The 17,103-nt window shown below is 46.4% G+C and overlaps 2 protein-coding genes across 5 annotated transcripts in view; one reads left to right on the top strand and one right to left on the bottom strand.

Moving 5' to 3' along the window:
* Positions 1-2,883, bottom strand: part of NALCN (sodium leak channel, non-selective) — a 193,650-nt gene extending 190,767 nt beyond the window's left edge. For all 4 annotated transcript variants that reach the window (XM_079972387.1, XM_079972389.1, XM_079972388.1 and 1 more), the window contains exon 1: positions 2,768-2,883. The gene's annotated coding sequence lies outside the window, so the exon portion shown is untranslated. The remainder of the gene's footprint in view (positions 1-2,767) is intronic.
* An 8,909-nt stretch (positions 2,884-11,792) lies between these two features.
* Positions 11,793-17,103, top strand: part of ITGBL1 (integrin subunit beta like 1) — a 138,275-nt gene continuing 132,964 nt past the window's right edge. Inside the window, exons 1-2 of the mRNA XM_079972853.1 lie at positions 11,793-12,066; positions 15,246-15,457. Of these exons, the coding sequence (XP_079828979.1) occupies positions 11,966-12,066; positions 15,246-15,457 (313 nt within the window). The 5' untranslated portion in view covers positions 11,793-11,965. The remainder of the gene's footprint in view (positions 12,067-15,245; positions 15,458-17,103) is intronic.

The raw sequence follows: 17,103 nt of genomic DNA, 5'->3' as shown, positions 1-17,103 counted from the left end.
GCTTACCGGCGGGAAGGTAAACGGCGTTTCCGTGTGCGGCTCTGGCTCGCCAGAGCAGCGATGTCACACTGGCCACGTGACCCGGAAGTGTCTCCGGACAGCGCTGGCCCCTGGCCTCTTAAGTGAGATGGGCGCACAACCCCAGAGTCTGTCAAGACTGGCCCGTACGGGCAGGGGTACCTTTACCTTTACCTTTAAAATAAAACATCCATGACAGATAGCCATCAAACCTCTGCTTAAAAGACTCCAAAGAAGGAGAGAGTCCACCACCTCTTGTGGGAGTCTGTTCCACTGACAAACAGCCCTTACTGTCAGAAAGTTATTCCTGGTGTTCTTTTAACTTGAATCCATTGGTTCAGATCCTAACCTCAGAAGCAGGAGGAAACAAGCTTGCTCCATCCTCCATGTGTCAGCCCTTTTGATATTTGAAGATAGCTATCAAATCTCCTCTTTACCAAGCTAAAGATACCCAATTCCATCAACAATTCCTCATAAGGATAGTTGCTGCTGACGCATAAGAACATAGTGATGAATATGCATGTGAACAGGGCCTACGTGAGTGTCAGACAAGGCTAGGGGAACCCTAGGTGTAAAAAACATTCCCTTTCTCTAGCGAACTGTTATGTACTGAGTTGAATAGGATCCAAACTGCAGCAGTCTGATTGGTTCTAGAACAATAGGATCCAAATTGCAGCAGTCTGATTGGTCCTAGAACAATAGGATTCAGAATGCAGCAGTCTGATTGGTCCTAGAACAATGCAGCAGTATGATTGGTTGGCAGGAACCACCCAATCATGCTCCAGATATAAGTGAATCCACAACCTGATTGGCTTACAGTAGAATTCCAGAATTAGCCAATCATGTGCAGCCCATTGTGTAAATAATGTATATAAAGCAGATACTTTGCGGGGACTTTCATTCATTCCTCCTCACCAGTATGAGCTGAATAAAGAGCATGAAATCACTTTGTGACTCTATTTCATGAACCATTGGAACTTCAGTTCTGCGGGAAGGTCTAGGAATCTCTGCTCTCAGCATTCTTCCTAAACCACAAATTTCCAGGTGTTTTTTAGTTTTTGGGGGTTTTTTTGGAAAAAGCTCTGACACTAAAACTGGTATGAAATTAATATTAATTTGAAGTTGGACAGAATGTACTTACAGGGTGTTTTTAAACAAAAGGCTTAACACCATGTCTGAAATGGAAACGCACGACCCGTTGACTAGAATATACATTTGGAACTGGGTTTTCCTGATCCCGCCCTCCCCACCTGTGTTAATATTGAACTTCGTGTAAAAATAATAGGGGAGAAGCTCACAGGTATTTCAGCCTTGCATGAAAATGCTCTTTGGACACAGATTCTCCTCATGCTTAACTCAAGGAAGTTTGGAATTTTTAACTGGGGGTGGAGAATGGATACTGGGGATACTTCGTTCAAGAGCTTTAGGTCCCTATGGCTCTCTCTCTTCTGGGGCTCCCTAACAAGGGTGGCATCTGGGGATATAACCTACAGAGCTTTTTTTAAAAAAATGGGGGGCAGCCTATTCAGGTATTACCTTGGCATTATCAGCCTTTAACCTTCGACTTGTGTTACCGTCTCAGTATTTAACCTGTTTACCCATGTTAGTTTAACTAACCCCGTCCCCCCAATATTTAGAAAACCTAACTTTCATTTATTTATTTTTTGCAATTTTATTTCCCCTCAAAATATTATATACAGTGTTACCTCAGGTTAAGTACTTAATTTGTTCCAGAGGTCCGTTCTTAACCTGAAACGGTTCTTAACCTGAAGCACCACTTTAGCTAATGGGGCCTCCTGCAGCTGCTGGAGCCCGATTTCTGTTCTTATCCTGAAGCAAAGTTCTTAACCTGAAGCACTATTTCTGGCTTAGTGGAGTGTGTAACCTGAAGCATATGTAACCTGAAGCGTATGTAACCCGAGGTACCACTGTACTTGCGCACACCTACTTAATTTTTTTTTTTAATGGTCACATAATTGAGCTGGGGGCTGAGACCCAATGTGTTGAGTGCCTCATATCATGTATGGGGGGGCCTACCTTCTTATTGAGTTAGAATACCGCATGGGCCCAACAACGGTTTGTAGTTTTACATGCTTGCCCCCCAGAGCGGTCAACTGCTTCCCCCAGATCTTTGGCTGACATCACCAATGATGCCAAAGGGAGAAGGCCATCTTAGAAGACTGTTGCAGAGGCAAGAAGCCCCAGGAAAGCCTGTGGATCTCCCTACAGAAACAGACCAGGCCTATCTTTTGGGAGGAGGGCACCTGTGCAAAAAAAAAAAAAAAGGGCCACTGGGCTCTTTCTCCCCCCACACCCTTTCCTATGTTTCCAATGTAGCGTTGAAAGCCTTTCCTCCCACCCCCTTTGAAGGGCAAAGGTTTCCAGCCAGTTGTGGGCTCCTTTTCCTCTAAGGGCGACAAAGGCCTCTTCCTCACCTCCCCAGCCATCCCCTCCTCACCGGAAGGTGGAGAGCAGCTGCCTCCTTCCCGAGCCCAGGTGAAGCCCTGACCGAAAACAAGCCCAGGAGGCCTCCTCCTCCTCCTCCGGTGCAGCTGCGCCAGCCTTGTCTTCTCCTGCTTTCCCCGCACCCGCCAAGAACTGCATAGCCCGTCAGCAGGAAAGGAGCAGCCGCCGCCGCCGCCGCCCCACGGTATAATTCTTATCGGTAGCATTATTGATAAAAGGGGGAGGGGAAAGAAGCAGCATCAGACCATGCAGAGAAGCAACCCGAGCGCCGCTGGGAACCTACCGCCTGCCTCTCCCTTCTTCATGGCGTGATTGGAGCGGGATGCTCTGGCCCCCCTCCCCCCGAGCTGATTTTGGTGATGATTCTCGGGGGTTTGGAGTTGTCCGCCCCGCGTGACCCGGGCGGGGTCGGGGATGGTGGGAAGGAGGAAGAAGAATAGGCGGTGGGGGAGATCAGGGCGAAACGGTGCGAGCAGGTTCCTTCTTGCTGGCTGGCGCTGCAGCCGTGCAGTCGCCCAGCAACAGCTGTTCCCCGCCAGCATCCACCGGCGCACACCGAGCAGCCGGAGAGGAGGGCGACACGCGCGCACGGCGCCTCCCGCTACAGGCGGGGAGAGGGCCGGCGCCAGGTGGGCTGGGAGGCATCGGTAGCATGCCTTTCGCTGGGGGGTGGCGGGTGGGTGTCCCGAATTTCCTTCGCCTTCCCCTCCCGTTGGGCCCAATCCTCCTCCTCCTCCTCCTCCTCCTCGCTGCGTCACGCCACCCCCCGCGCGCTTTGGATGGCGCAAAGAATGGGGATGGCGCCCAGTGGCCCCAGATCCTCCTTTCCACCAGAGAAAGAAGGTGCAGCACCACGCGAGGAGGAATTGTAGAGTTGGAAAGGTTAGTCCAACCCAGTGTGGGACTCGAACCCACAACCATGGATATTAGGGGCGGCACCTGTCCTGTGGCAGAACCAGTGGTGCCAACTTGAATAAAATAATGGGGGGTTCCCAGGTTAGCCTCACCCTGCATAATCAATCACATGATTTTGGGACATGCACACCATTTGAATGGCAATGCCCATCAACTTGGGGGGGGGGGGGAGAGACAGAGCCTCTAGGAGTTGGCTCCTATGTCCAGAACCAAGCTACCTGCAAGCAATGGGTCAGTTTGCAGAAGCCATGCCTGCCTGCCTCCATTGGGTTGCCAGTTGTGTCGCCAGAATGTGCCACATCATCATCCAAGTGACCTTAGCGAGCATTTCAATTAAAATATTCTGATTGTTTCTACCGTTTTTATTGATTTACTTGATTGGGGAGGAGAGCTACCCTCCTACCCCCCATTCCCAAGACCCTGAAGTCTCATGCTCTACCGACTGAACTTTGTCGCAGGCCAGGAGGAAGAAACTGAGCAGGTGCTGCTTACACTGGCTTTGCCCTCTCTTGGTGGCCCAACATGTGGCTGGAGCCCAGTGGAAGTGGTTGGGTGGAAGGTTTGGAGGCCAAAAGGGGGTTCAGGCAGAGCCAACCCATTTCGGTTTGGTTCCCTGGTCAGAGGAAACTGATCAGAACACTAGGCCGATTGTAAGTGAGAAAGCAGGTGGCAAGGTGCTGCAGGAAGATCGAGGTTCTTAGAATCACAGAATTGTAGAGATGGAAGAGACCTCTGGGGTCACCTACTCAAGCCCCCTACAATGCAGGAACCATAGCTGTCAACATTTCCCTTTTTTAAAGGGAAATTCCCATATTCCGAAGAGGATTCCTTGCAAGAAAATGGAAAAGTTGACAGCTATGGTAGGAATCTTTTGCCCAATGTGGGGCTCAGTCCAAACTCACAACCCTGAGATTAAGAGTCCGATGCTCTAGCAACTGAGCTATATCAGCACATAGTGGGGCAGAATTTTCTACTGTTCCGTTTCACTGGATGACCTTGGTTTTTCATATTATGAGAAAGTGTGTGGGGGGGTGTGGAACCTCTCTGTTATGTACTGAGTTGAATAGGATCCAAAAGGCAGCAGCCTGATTGGTCCTAAAACAATAGGATTCAGAATGCAGCGGTCTGGTTGGTCCTAGAACAATAGGATTCAGAATGCAGCAGTCTGGTTGGTCCTAGAACAATAAGATTTAGAATGCAGCATTCTGATTGGTCCACAGGAGCCACCCAATCCAGCTCCAGCTGGAAGGGAATCCACAACCTCATTGGCCTACAGGAAAATTCTGGAATTAGCCAATCACATGGGGCCCATTGTGTAAATAATGGATATAAGGCAGACATTCTGGGGGAACTTCCGTTCCTCCTCACCACTATGAGCTGAATAAAGAGCATGAAATCCACTCTCAATTCCGAGTATATTTCACTCTCCAATTTGTCACCATGCATAATTTTATGTAGCCCCCCCCCACTTGCCTCTTCACCCTCTAAACAAATGCCCCCAATATCATAAACAACTGTAGTACGTAGCTAGTGGAGTCAAGCCTTCAGCAAGGCGTAATATTGTGTAGTGGAGGGGAGAATTAGAATATGTGTCCCTGTTCTCACCTGCAAAAATCTGGGAGGTACATAAAGGTCATTTCATGCATGGCATTTCACTAACGTGGGTTTCATTGATTCTGAAGCTGGCCTTTCACTGTGGTCATAGAACATTCTTAGTTTATACAGTTGCATAAACCACAAAACAACCATACCGTATGCAAGTCATTAGTGTAGTGGATGTGTTAAAAAAATGTCCCTTGTGTTCAACAGAACCTGATTTAGATGGTGAAAATGTACAAAGGCTTGTGTCAATTTTAGACACTTCTCTATTTTTGCCACATAGACACATGCTAGCAATGGCAATCCTTGCAATGAGTTCTGGAAGCATGTTTGCACACAGCAAATTAGTTCTTCTTCACAGGGGATCATTATGGCATGTTTTTCGTCACACAGGTACACATGGCATGTTCACATAGCAAAACAGAAAATTTTCACATAAACACCCTGACAGCATACATGGGGTGTACATTCTTTATTAACTGCACCCATGTGTGCAGACACATGGTATGTAGGGTTTCTGTCGCTTCAGTATTTGAGTAGAAGAAAGAATCTTTTGTAAACCTACAAAAAGCAGTATTCATGCAAGGAAAGTAAGCAACATGCAGACCTAAATGTTCTCAGTAATAGTCATTTAAAAGGACACAAAGCAGACACGGATTCTTGCCTGAACTGAATTAAGCTTATTCCATTTTAGCTCTACAGACTGGATGAATAGGCACTAAAATGGGAAATGTGATTCACAGCATAGGTAAATATAAAGTTATGCACATGTGTGTGTGGTAATTTCCCATATGCATGTTCTTCGGTGATCACTTGTAGCCAAATAAGATTGTCTTCCATGAATATGCTCTTAACTGTGTGTCCCTAAGTGACTGTGGAGGCCAGTTCTGGATCCACATGTCCTTCCACAGTGGAACATAGGTTTCCTGGTGGGAGTTGATCATGGCGAGGATTTGCCAAACATGCCTTCTTCTTAGCTTGTTTCTCCCTTTCGTCCTAAGGTCATGGTTCTTCAAAGTCCATAACGCCTTTGGTAAAGGCTATTCAGCGGCTTAGTTATGCTGGCCACATGACCCAGAAGCTGTACGCCAGCTCCCTTGGCTAATAAAGCGAGATGAGCACCGCAACCCCAGGGTCGGTCACGACTGGACTTAATGGTCAGGGGTCTATTTACCTTTACCTTTACCTTTATTCTCCAATTGGAGTGCTCACAGGCCAGTGTTTCCCAGTTGTCAGAGTTTATACATTTATGGGGTTCTGAAACTGAGTCGTACCTTGGGGTCAAGGTGGGCAGCTCAATGAAGATGTCAACTCAGCTGTGAGAAAGACAAAATCAATAGTAAGAATAACTAGGAAAGGGATTAAAAATAAAGAGCCCATTATAACAATTCTGTTATACAAATCCATGGTGGGACCCCCATGGTGGTCTCAGCACCCACTCCCAGTCATCAGTCTAGCTGCCTCATTCTGGATTAACTGTAGTTTCCGGGTCACCTTCAAAGTAGCCCCACGTAGAGCGCATTGCAGTAGTACAAGCGGGAGTTAACTAGACCACTTAGAATACTTTGAGCAGTTATAGTAACCTCACCAGGACATAGCAGAGCTGGAAAAAAGTTCAGAAAATGGCGACCAAAACAAACAAAGGGCTGGGGAAACTCCACTCTTAGAAAAGGGCATACACCACATTGGGTGAGAGGTGTAGACAAACTCATGGAGGAGAAAGCCATGAGGTCTATGTACCACCTTCAGTGTTGGAAGCAATAAGTCTCTGAATATCCACTTTGCAGCTTCGCCATGTTTTTGTATATGTTGGAAGCCTCCCAGAGTGGCTGGGGCAACCCAGTCAGATGAGTGGGGTATAAATGTTGTTGTTGTGTTTGGTTGGCCATAGTGAGAACACGATGCTGGACAAGATTAACCTCTTGCATGATGGCAGCAGGGCTTGTCTTTCCTTGGCTGCTAGATATTGTGCTCCTAACCAGTTTACCGATTAGGCTGAAGTTTGAAGGTCTTAGGAAGACCATGACATTAAGTAACCTATTAATGCCGCCAAAAATATTGGCAGAAAAAATATATTTACTGACAAGCAGCTGGATACATTTTTTTCTTGCAGTGCAGTTCATCCTTCTCCATTATATTTTATTCCTAGGAATATGTTGCTACTAGGCAGAATTATGCTGTGGGCAAGACCATCTCCTTATGAGAACTGACAGCTGGATAGTGAAACTCAACAGCAAAATCTTAATTCTATACCAGTCAATGCGAGTTTGTGCAAGGCCACAGCTGAAGTGACACTGGCTTCAAGGAGGAGGAATAATAATAGTCATAGTGATGAAAACTATTAATTTACACAATATTACATCAGCTAATATAATTCATTATCGCAAAGAGGTATATTTGCACTTGCACTTGACAAGAGCTGTATTTATTGTGCTATATATATATCTCCCCCTTACACTGGGAACTTAGTGACCATTACAATTCAAAGCAGGTGACAATATGTATTCATTTGCATCTGGTCTTGCTTTGGGATCAAAGTGCGCAAGCATCTGTCATTTACATCAGTGGGATTGAAGAGGGTTTCGCTTTGACTGGATCATGCCCTAGATCTGTAAAGTTTCTTTCAGATCATCAAACAAACCATGTAATGCAAAGAGACCCAGTAACAAAACTTCAAGTGTATTAAAATGGATGGCTTTCTGAAACCTTGCCCTTCTGAAACTGCGAAATTGCTGTAAACAAAACAGAGAGTTTAGGGCATCCTTTACTGCTTCTGGGACTAAATTCAGCTCTTTATTTTTTTCATCACATGAGTTGCTTAGCTCTGAAAGGTTTGTTGAGTTAGTGCATCCTAAGGGACAATTCCCAATGATTCTCTCCTATCTTGTGTCTGTCCACAATCTGAATGCCAGTTGAACCCTGTTATGTACTGAGCTGAATAGGATCCAAGGTCCTAGAACAATAGGATTCAGAATGCAGCAGTTTGATTGGTCCTAGAACAATGCAGCAGTATGATTGGTCTGCAGGAGCCAGTGGCGTAGCGTGGGTTGTCAGCACCCGGGGCAAGGCAAGTAATTTGCGCCCCCTAACCCGGGGCAAGGCAAGTAATTTGCGCCCCCTAACCCGGGGCAAGGCAAGTAATTTGCGCCCCCTAACCTGGGGCAAGGCAAGTAATTTGCGCCCCCTAACCCGGGGCAAGGCAAGTAATTTGCGCCCCTAACCCGTAACCTGCCACCGCTGCCAGCTTCTTCTTGCTGCTGCCTGGGCTGGGGTATTTACGGTAAGGTAGCCACGGTGGCGGCGGCGGGTCCGTGTCAGACAGTGGCGTAGCGTGGGGGGTGCAGGGGGGGGCCGGCTGCACCGGGCGCAACATCTGGGGGTTAGGGTTAGGGATAGGGTTAGGGGGTGCAAATCCAGGGTTAGGGGGCGCAAATTACTTGCCTTGCCCCTGGTGCTGACAACCCACGCTACCCCACTGGTGTCAGGTGATCTGAGGTGAGTTGCCACTGGCCCTGCCGCCCAAACGACGCCGCTTGCCCAGAGGAGGAGGGCAGAGAGGTGAGGAAAATGCAACATGGCCCAGCAGCTGCAGCAGCAGCGGCAGCAGCGGGGCTGTGAGGAGGGGCTGCCTGGCGTGCCCTCCGCGGCGAGCACTGCGAGCCGCTGCCTGCCGGACGCCTTCAGGCCGGACGCGCGCACAGCTTGTCGGTTCCGTGAGACATGGGGCTCTGCTACAGCCTGCGCCCGAGGCTCTTCGGCGACTCCGGAGGCGGCGAGCACGCCCCACCCAGATGTTGCGCCCGGTGCTGCCGGCCCCCCCTGCACCCCCACGCCACACCACTGGCAGGAGCCACCCAATCCAGCTCCAGATGGAAGTGAATCCACAACCTGATTGGCCTACAGGAGAATTCTGGAATTAGCCAATCACGTGCAGCCCATTTTGTAAATAATGTATATAAAGCAGATACTGTGGGGGGACTTTAATTCCTCCTCATCACTATGAGCTGAATAAAGAGCATGAAATTCACTCTCGGCTCTGAGTATATTTCAAACCCTTCATAAGATAAGAAGCTGTCTTATACTGAGTCAGAACATTGATCCATTCTAGATCAGTATTGTCTCCTCTGACTGCAGTGGTTTTCCAGAGTTTCAATCAAGGAATATTTCCCAGCTCACCCAGACATCCTAGAGATTAAACCTGGGACCTGCATGGATAGCAGATTCTCTACCGCTGAGCTGCAGTCCTTCCCCAAAGATATGAGTGCAATAAACTTTTTATAATAATTATCATTGTTTATTTATACCCCACCCATCTGGCTGGGTTTCCCCAGCCACTCTGGGTGGCTACCAACAGAATATTTAAAACACAGTCAAATATCAAACATTAAAAACTTCCTTAAACAGGGCGCCTTCAGATACGATAGTTGTTTATTTCCTTGACATCTGGTGGGAGGGCGTTCCACGAGGTGGGCACCACCACCAAGAAGGCCCTTTTCCTGGTTCCCTGTAAACTCACTTCTCGCAGTGAGGGAACTGCCATGAGGCCCTCGGAGCTGGACCTCAGTTTTCGGGCTGAACGATGGGGGTGGAGCCATTGTGTGGAAGAAAATGATTTTGCATGTACCCCTCTTTGTTTTTGCTGTTTGGGGACGCAGGTGGCACTGTGGGTTAAACCACAGAGCCTAGGATGTGCCGATCAGAAGGTTGGCGGTTCGAATCCCCGCGATGGGGTGAGCTCCCATTGTTCAGTCCCTGCTCCTGCCAACCTAGCAGTTCAAAAGCACGTCAAAGTGCAAATAGATAAATAGGTACCGCTCTGGCGGGAAGGTAAACGGCGTTTCCGTGCGCTGCTCTGGTTCTCCAGAAGTGGCTTAGTCATGCTGGCCACATGACCCGAAAGCCATACGCCGGCTCCCTCGGCCAATAAAGCGAGATGAGCGGCGCAGCCCCAGAGTCGGTCACGACTGGACCTAATGGTCAGGGGTCCCTTTACCTTTACCTCTTTGTTTTTGCTGTTTGGGGAGACTTGTAAATTATCCCTTACCTCACTCTCTCATAACACCAAAACTTGTTGACATGCAATGAAGCCAAATGTTCAGGAAAATATAAAGTACTTCTTCCTGCAGTACCAGTTTCACCAGTTTCTGGAAATCACCAGAGGGGAGAGTGCTCTAGTGCTTGAATTCTGCTTGTGAGTTTTCCATAGGCATCTGGTTGGCCACTGTAAGAACAGGATGCTGAACTATATGGGCTACTGGCCTGATCCAGCAAGCTCTTCTCATGTTCTTATTAACAAGAGTTCTAATATGGCCATTGGTAGTGATCAGGACTTTTTAAACAACAACAATAATCCTGGTTATAAAGGCTGTCCCTCTGAGTTCACCAAGTTTTCTATCCAGCATATAGTTATTTTTAAACATACTGAAAGTGTTACAGTTCTCTGAGGAACAGATCCAAGACTAACATCTGTAATGTTTTCTCACCCGGCATATAATATTAGTAATGGACAGCTGTTGTTTAATGACTGGTACATTTTTAAAAGACTGGTTAATACTTCAAGGCAATGCAGTTTTGGTGTCGCATTAATAGATTTTTATTATCGAATGCTGGCATCTGAGGCTGCAAAGTCCAAACTGAGCTAGGCTTTATTCAGATACCATTACAAAGTATGATTAATGAGGAACTTTAATAATGTTTTGGTGTGGTGTCTAAATTGGCAGGCCATAGTTTGTGATCAGACATTAAAAACAAAACTTTGAAGTTTTGCAAACCATTGTTTATGTTAACCATAGTGTTGTTGTAAACCTTCAATAAATGATGGTTTCAATGTGATATCTGACTTGACAGGCCAAAGTTGACAGGCCAAAGTTGTCTGGAGAGACTGCTGCCCTGTGGAAATTTAATTGAACTAATGAAAATGAATAGTGAGAGGATGGATAATTAGAGCAGATAGGCAACTCTAAAGCATGGTTTGCCTGCTCAAATGATAGTTTGGCAAGTCCTGTATTTGGCATATGATCTGGTTTGCTCCTCAGCTCTGACATGCTGTTGGCCTTGCCTGATCTGACAGTGACCTTAGTGTTTCACAGTCATTCCCACACCAGCAAATGCACAATCTGGATCACATTCCGCTTCAAATTTGTTTTGTTTTGTTTTGCAGCTCAACCCCTTCCTTGGAAAAAATGTAAAACATGAACGCAACAAACACATGTTTGCAAATCAGCACACCATACCTAGAAACATCACTGCCTACAGTTCCCAATCAAGTGGGTTTGTTGCTGCATAATGTGAAAAACCTACCGAAGTCCCTTAACCTTGAGTGGATGGATGAATGTTTTGACAGTGGAGTTGCTGTCAGTTTGATGACCTTGACAGTCTCCCTGCTCTGCTTATAATATAGTTTTTGCACACTAATAAGGAAGGGGGGAAGGGAACAGACCTGTTTCTTTCTAGCCAGCCTGAAGAATTTAAAGCATTCACCTGAACTCTAACATTACACTCTTGGATACAGTCGGAAAATAATGTGAGTGCTTTCTGCCAAGCCTGACAAACACACATTTCTCCCCAGTTACTTTTGGTGTGATTATCTCAAAAACTTCCATTAATCAAAGCTCACTCAAGCTTACTTTTTCCCCAAATACTTAGGGTGCCTCTCTTTCAAGAACAAGATCGTTTGCTCGAAACTGTGAACAGGATACTTTATTATGTCAAAATAAACCATCTGGCCGTACAACTGTTTCTAATTACTTCCCTGCCTAGACTGTAAACTTTGGGGTTTGGCACTGGCCTTTCCTTCCAGAATGCTGCCCAAATCCAGCTTCCAGGCAGCTAATCAAAGGCACTTGGTGGAGCACAGGAGGAAGGAGCCAGTTCTGGCCAGCTCGGAACTCTGCAAACCTTCTGGGTCTGTCTGTATTTCGGACTCCGCTGGAGAACTCTTCATTTACTGCTTCCCTGGGATCTAAGCATGCATACTCAGGGGCTTCTCAGCTTGGTGTCGTTTCTATTCATGTCTTCACTCTTCGTCCTGCTGCCTGTTATTTCGCAAAGTTTCTCCTTGTCCCTGCGGTAAGCTAGGATTTTAAGCTCTGTTGTTGTTGTTTTTCCAGCAATTAGCTTTTAGGGGTCAGGCAACAAGTTGCAAGGAAGAAGCCTTAAAGAGGTTTTTCTCTCCCTCCCCCTCCCTTCCCCCCCCTCCAACCTGCCACTTGACTCTTTGTAAAATTTGAGCAAAAGATCGACAGCATATCTGAGTGCAGAAGCAGAGCTGTAGCTGTAATTTGCGTTTTGACATCCACATTTGAACTTCAGAAGATACATAAGATATCCCAGATCAGATGGGTTAGGCAAAAATGTGTTGTCTCTTTTGAACATTACCCTGATGAGCACACGTTAGAGCTTCCTGCAATTTACTGACTTTGTTTTTTCTGGGCTTCATATATTTGCTGGTCAAACTCTGTTAATTTGTAGCACCCCAGTGTCACCCTATTCATGATCTTGGTAAAAACAGCTTTGCGGGAATCTAGATCTAGCATCCTGGACTAATTTTGGTCGTATCCTAGGAAAACTAATAAGGAGGGGGAAAGGCACAATGGCTGTAAATTCCCACAGTGGCTATAAATTCAGATTAAGATGCATAGCAATAGGGGTATAAAGTCTTGCAAATTCCATTGCCTGGGATTTGCATCTTGTCAGCTTGTATTTGAGCCCTGCTGCATTCCACTTTGGACTTCATTCCAGATAGCTCAGTTGGTAGAGCATGAGACTCTTAATCTCAGGGTTGTGGGTTCAAGCCTTACCTTGGGCAAAGGATTCCTGCATCGCAGGGGGTTGGACTAGATGACCCTTGGTGTCCCTTCCAACTCTACAATTCTATGCTTTGCCATAATAAATAAAACATTTAACTCCATACTTCTTTAAAAAATAATCATCCATTTGGATGCTCTTCTCTCCTTCTTGAGTAAATAAAATACTGTTGAGCTATTGCTTTAAAATGGAACAAGTAGAGTGGTACCTTGGGTTAAGAACTTAATTCGTTCTGGAGGTCTGTTCTTAACCTGAAACTGTTTTTAACCTGAGGTACCACTTTAGCTAATGGGGCCACTTTAGCTAATTGCTGCCGCCGTGCGATTTCTGTTCTCATCCTGAAGCAAAGTTCTTAACCCGAGGTACTACTTTCGGGTTAGCGGAGTCTGTAACCTGAAGCATCTATAACCCGAGGTACCACTGTAAAGATTTGGTATTAGGCTGGTTGCAAAGTGTTGGTCATTCTATGCAATTTGATATCTGGAGGTTTAAAAGGAAACTACTGTAACAAGGAAAGAAATGTGTGCCATGTTACATTACTGAAACAGTTGTATGCCTTTATGTAAACTGCCTGAAATGTGGCTTTAACATTTTTCCAAATGAACAAAGTAAATACTAACATTCTGATGGGGCATATATATGGGTTATGTCACCCGTTGGGTAGAATCCCAGCAGCAATAATTTTTGGGCATTCTGATTGGGAAGGTTGGCAAATAGGGGGAGGGAATGGATGAATTAAAATAATAAGCTCCCCAATCTGATTCAGTACCTTTTTCTGGAAAAAAATCATCTTCCCATACCGAACATTAATTTACTGTCAAAAATAGAGATGACACAGGGCACCTTGCTAGGGAACCTGCACCAAAGTATTTGCTAGGTTCTCAGGTTTACTTCTGTATTGAGTTATATAGACCACATTCCTATGAGTCAGTGCAAGTACTGTAATAGCCTTTCCAACTCTTGTTTGCATCTTCACAGCACCCCCAAGAGGAAAGGTACTGTTATTCCTATTTGTGGTTGGAGTGGGAAAACAGAGCAATTCAAGTGTAAGTTGTGTGTGGCTGATAGTGATTTGCCCAAGGGACAGTTCACGCTGCCCAACCCTTCTTGCACACAAATGCCGAAGGAAAGAATAGGGGCATGAACAAAGCTACTGTCATAGGAAGGCAGCACCCATTTCCGTGTTGTTGTTGTATTCCAGGATTACAGAGACAGCAGCTGACTCCCCACCCAAATATCTTGATTCACACTAGCTTTTCTTCATGTTACCTTTGCATAGAGGGCTTGGGGAGTGTGAACCTGCCTGGCAACTATAAAATAAGATTGGGGATGAATCCCCACTCGGTTACGATGCTCGCTGTGGGTAATCTTGGGACAGTCTCAGTTTATGCTTCCTTAGAGGGTTGTTGGGATGCAGCTGGCGCTGTGGGTTAAACCACAGAGCCTAGGACTTGCCGATCAGAAGGTCGGCAGTTTGAATCCCCGCGATGGTGTGAGCTCCCGTTGCTCGGTCCCTGCTCTTGCCAACCTAGCAGTTCGAAAGCACGTCAAAGTGCAAGTAGATAAATAGGTACTGCTCCGGCGGGAAGGTAAACGGTGTTTCCATGCGCTGCTCTGGTTCGCTAGAAGCAGCTTAGTCATGCTGGCCACATGACCTGGAAGCTGTACGCCGGCTCCCTCGGCCAATAAAGCGAGATGAGCGCTGCAACCCCAGACTTGGCCACGACTGGACCTAATGGTCAGGGGTCCCTTTACCTTTACCTTTAGAGGATTGTTACATGGTCAAATTAAGGATAACCTTTCCCAAGTGCCTAGAGCAAGGCCGGCATGCACATGCAAGAAATAAATTATATCTAACAAAGTGTTTCTCTTCTTCATTCGAAATGCAGAAACAAAGTTGTTCCTGAATGCAAGCATTGCTGAAATAGCACTGGGTTCAGTTTCAAGAAAAAGTGCACATCTACCATACTGGTGTGAATTTTCGAGCCATAAGTCAATGTTAGTGTGTGGCTTAACATATTTTAATATCTAGCCATTTAGTCCCATTATTATTTAGAACCCAAAATAAATGTTTTTCTTAAAACCCAGAAATTGGTCCCCCCCCCAAGTTTAATTCCAAAATACCATATTTTTTGCTCTATAAGACTCACTTTTCCCCTCCTAAAAAGTAAGGGGAAATGTGTGTGAATCTTATGGAGCGAATGCAGGCTGCGCAACTATCCCAGAAGCCAGAACAGCAAGAGGGATTGCTGCTTTTGCTTTTGTTTTCCTCCTCCAAAAACTAGGTGCGTCTTATGGTCTGGTGCGTCTTATAGAGTGAAAAATACGGTAATCTGTGAGCTGATTGCCGAATGAGCACAACTCAGCAGCACAAGTTTCTACATCATTTGTGTGATTTTTTGTTTGTTTTTACAACTGGTTGTCTTCTTAATTCCTTGCAGGAATGGTTGGGGAAGGAACTCGCCTTGCCGACTGTCCCTGACCGAGTCAGAGCGCAGGTGTCGAATCCCTGGTGGAAAAATCTGCAGTGGCAGAGGCCAGTGTGACTGTGGGGTCTGCATCTGCCAAGTGACTGAGCCAGGCAAATACTATGGGCCCCTCTGCGAATGTCATGAGTGGGTGTGTGAAACCTACGATGGAGAAACTTGTGCAGGTAAGCAAGTCCCAGCAGCTCACAGAGGTTCACAGTAGACTTCAAATGTGGTCACAACATCTCTGTAGCCATCTGAACTGTTGGTGGGTGCTGGCAAATGATGGGGCTAGAAGCCTTTACTATTGGGTTCCTGTATGAGTAGAGAGTTGTGGGAATCTTGGAGGTTCTCCATGTAGGTGGGTAAAGGAAGAAAAACTGAGCTGGTTGTCACCACTCGGCAATTGTGGCAATTGTGGCAATAATGACTTTGAGCATGGTTATATGGTTAGCACAGTCAATGATTGAACTTTGGTTGACCCACTATGTTTAGGGTTAAGGTAATAAAGACTGGTTGATTAGAAGAGTCCTGGTTCTTATGAGTTCCTAAATAGCTAGAGACCATGTGAGACTCCTTCAGTCCATGTCTAGCTGGTGAATTAGTGTGGTGTAGTGGTTAGAGCAACCTTCTTCAACCTGGTGTTCCCCTTTTGTTTTTGGCTGCAACTCCCATCATCTGTAGCCATTGGTCATACTGGTTGAGGCTGATTGGATTTGTAGACCAAAAATATGAAAGGCACCAAGTTGCGGAAGGCTGGTTTAGAGTGAGACACTTGCACTGGGTAAGACCCATGTTCAAATTCCGACTCCACCATGAATTTCACTGGATGAGAAAGGTGTTCTGAGTTTAAGGGCTGGTTGGAGAACCATGTAGATAACATTGAATTCCTTGGAGGGAGGTGGAATATAAATGCAAAAAATGAATAGCTTTTTTTTGGAGACTGATGTTTATTTATATGCCATGAAGAAAAACCGAACTTGCTGATTTCTGCATCTTCAAAAGCATGAGAAGAGGGTAGGCTTTTTTCTTCTGGTCAATTGGCACTCTTTTTTTGTAAGATGGCAGCATAAGATCAAGCAGATTGGTGGAGTGCACGTGGGACCAAGAATGAAGGAGACTTTTCCTGTTGGAAGGTGCCTTTTGTATAAGGGGTTCCCCCCCAAAAAAATGACTTACCATAGGCTGCCCCTTGTTAGGAAGCACACCTTAATACACCTGATACCAGAGGTGGGGGAACTTTTCAGCTTCATGAGCTCGATCCTTATAAGGATCTATCACATAAGCCAAATTTGACAGGTGGGCAGGGCCACCCACCCTGTCAATCAATTGATGTCACAAATGACATTAGGGGGTCCCAAAGTTGGGACTTCAAAACTGGTAAGGTAAAGGTAAAGGGACCCCTGACCATTAGGTCCAGTCATGGCCGACTCTGGGGTTGCGGCGCTCATCTCGCTTTATTGGCCGAGAGAGCCGGCATACAGCTTCCGGGTCATGTGGCCAGCATGACTAAACCACTTCTTGGCGAACCAGAGCAGCGCACGGAAACACTGTTTACCTTCCCGCCAAGTATTTATCTACTTGCACTTTGACATGCTTTCAAACTGCTAAGTTGGCAGGAGCAGGGACCGAGCAACGGGAGCTTACCCCGTCGCGGGGATTCAAACCACCGACCTTCTGATCGGCAAGTCCTAGGCTCAGTGGTTTAACCCACAGCGCCACCCGCGTCCCGTTCAAAACTGGTAGCAGGCAGCAAAGCACTGCTAAAGGGATGTTTCCCCTCCCTTCCTTTTGAAACTGAGCAGGTTCAGGGTGTGCAAGACAGCTCTTT

This window comes from Podarcis cretensis (genome assembly GCF_951804945.1).
Source record: "Podarcis cretensis genome assembly, chromosome: 4".
Lineage (NCBI taxonomy): Eukaryota > Metazoa > Chordata > Lepidosauria > Squamata > Lacertidae > Podarcis > Podarcis cretensis.
This window is presented reverse-complemented; position numbering and strand designations above follow the sequence as displayed.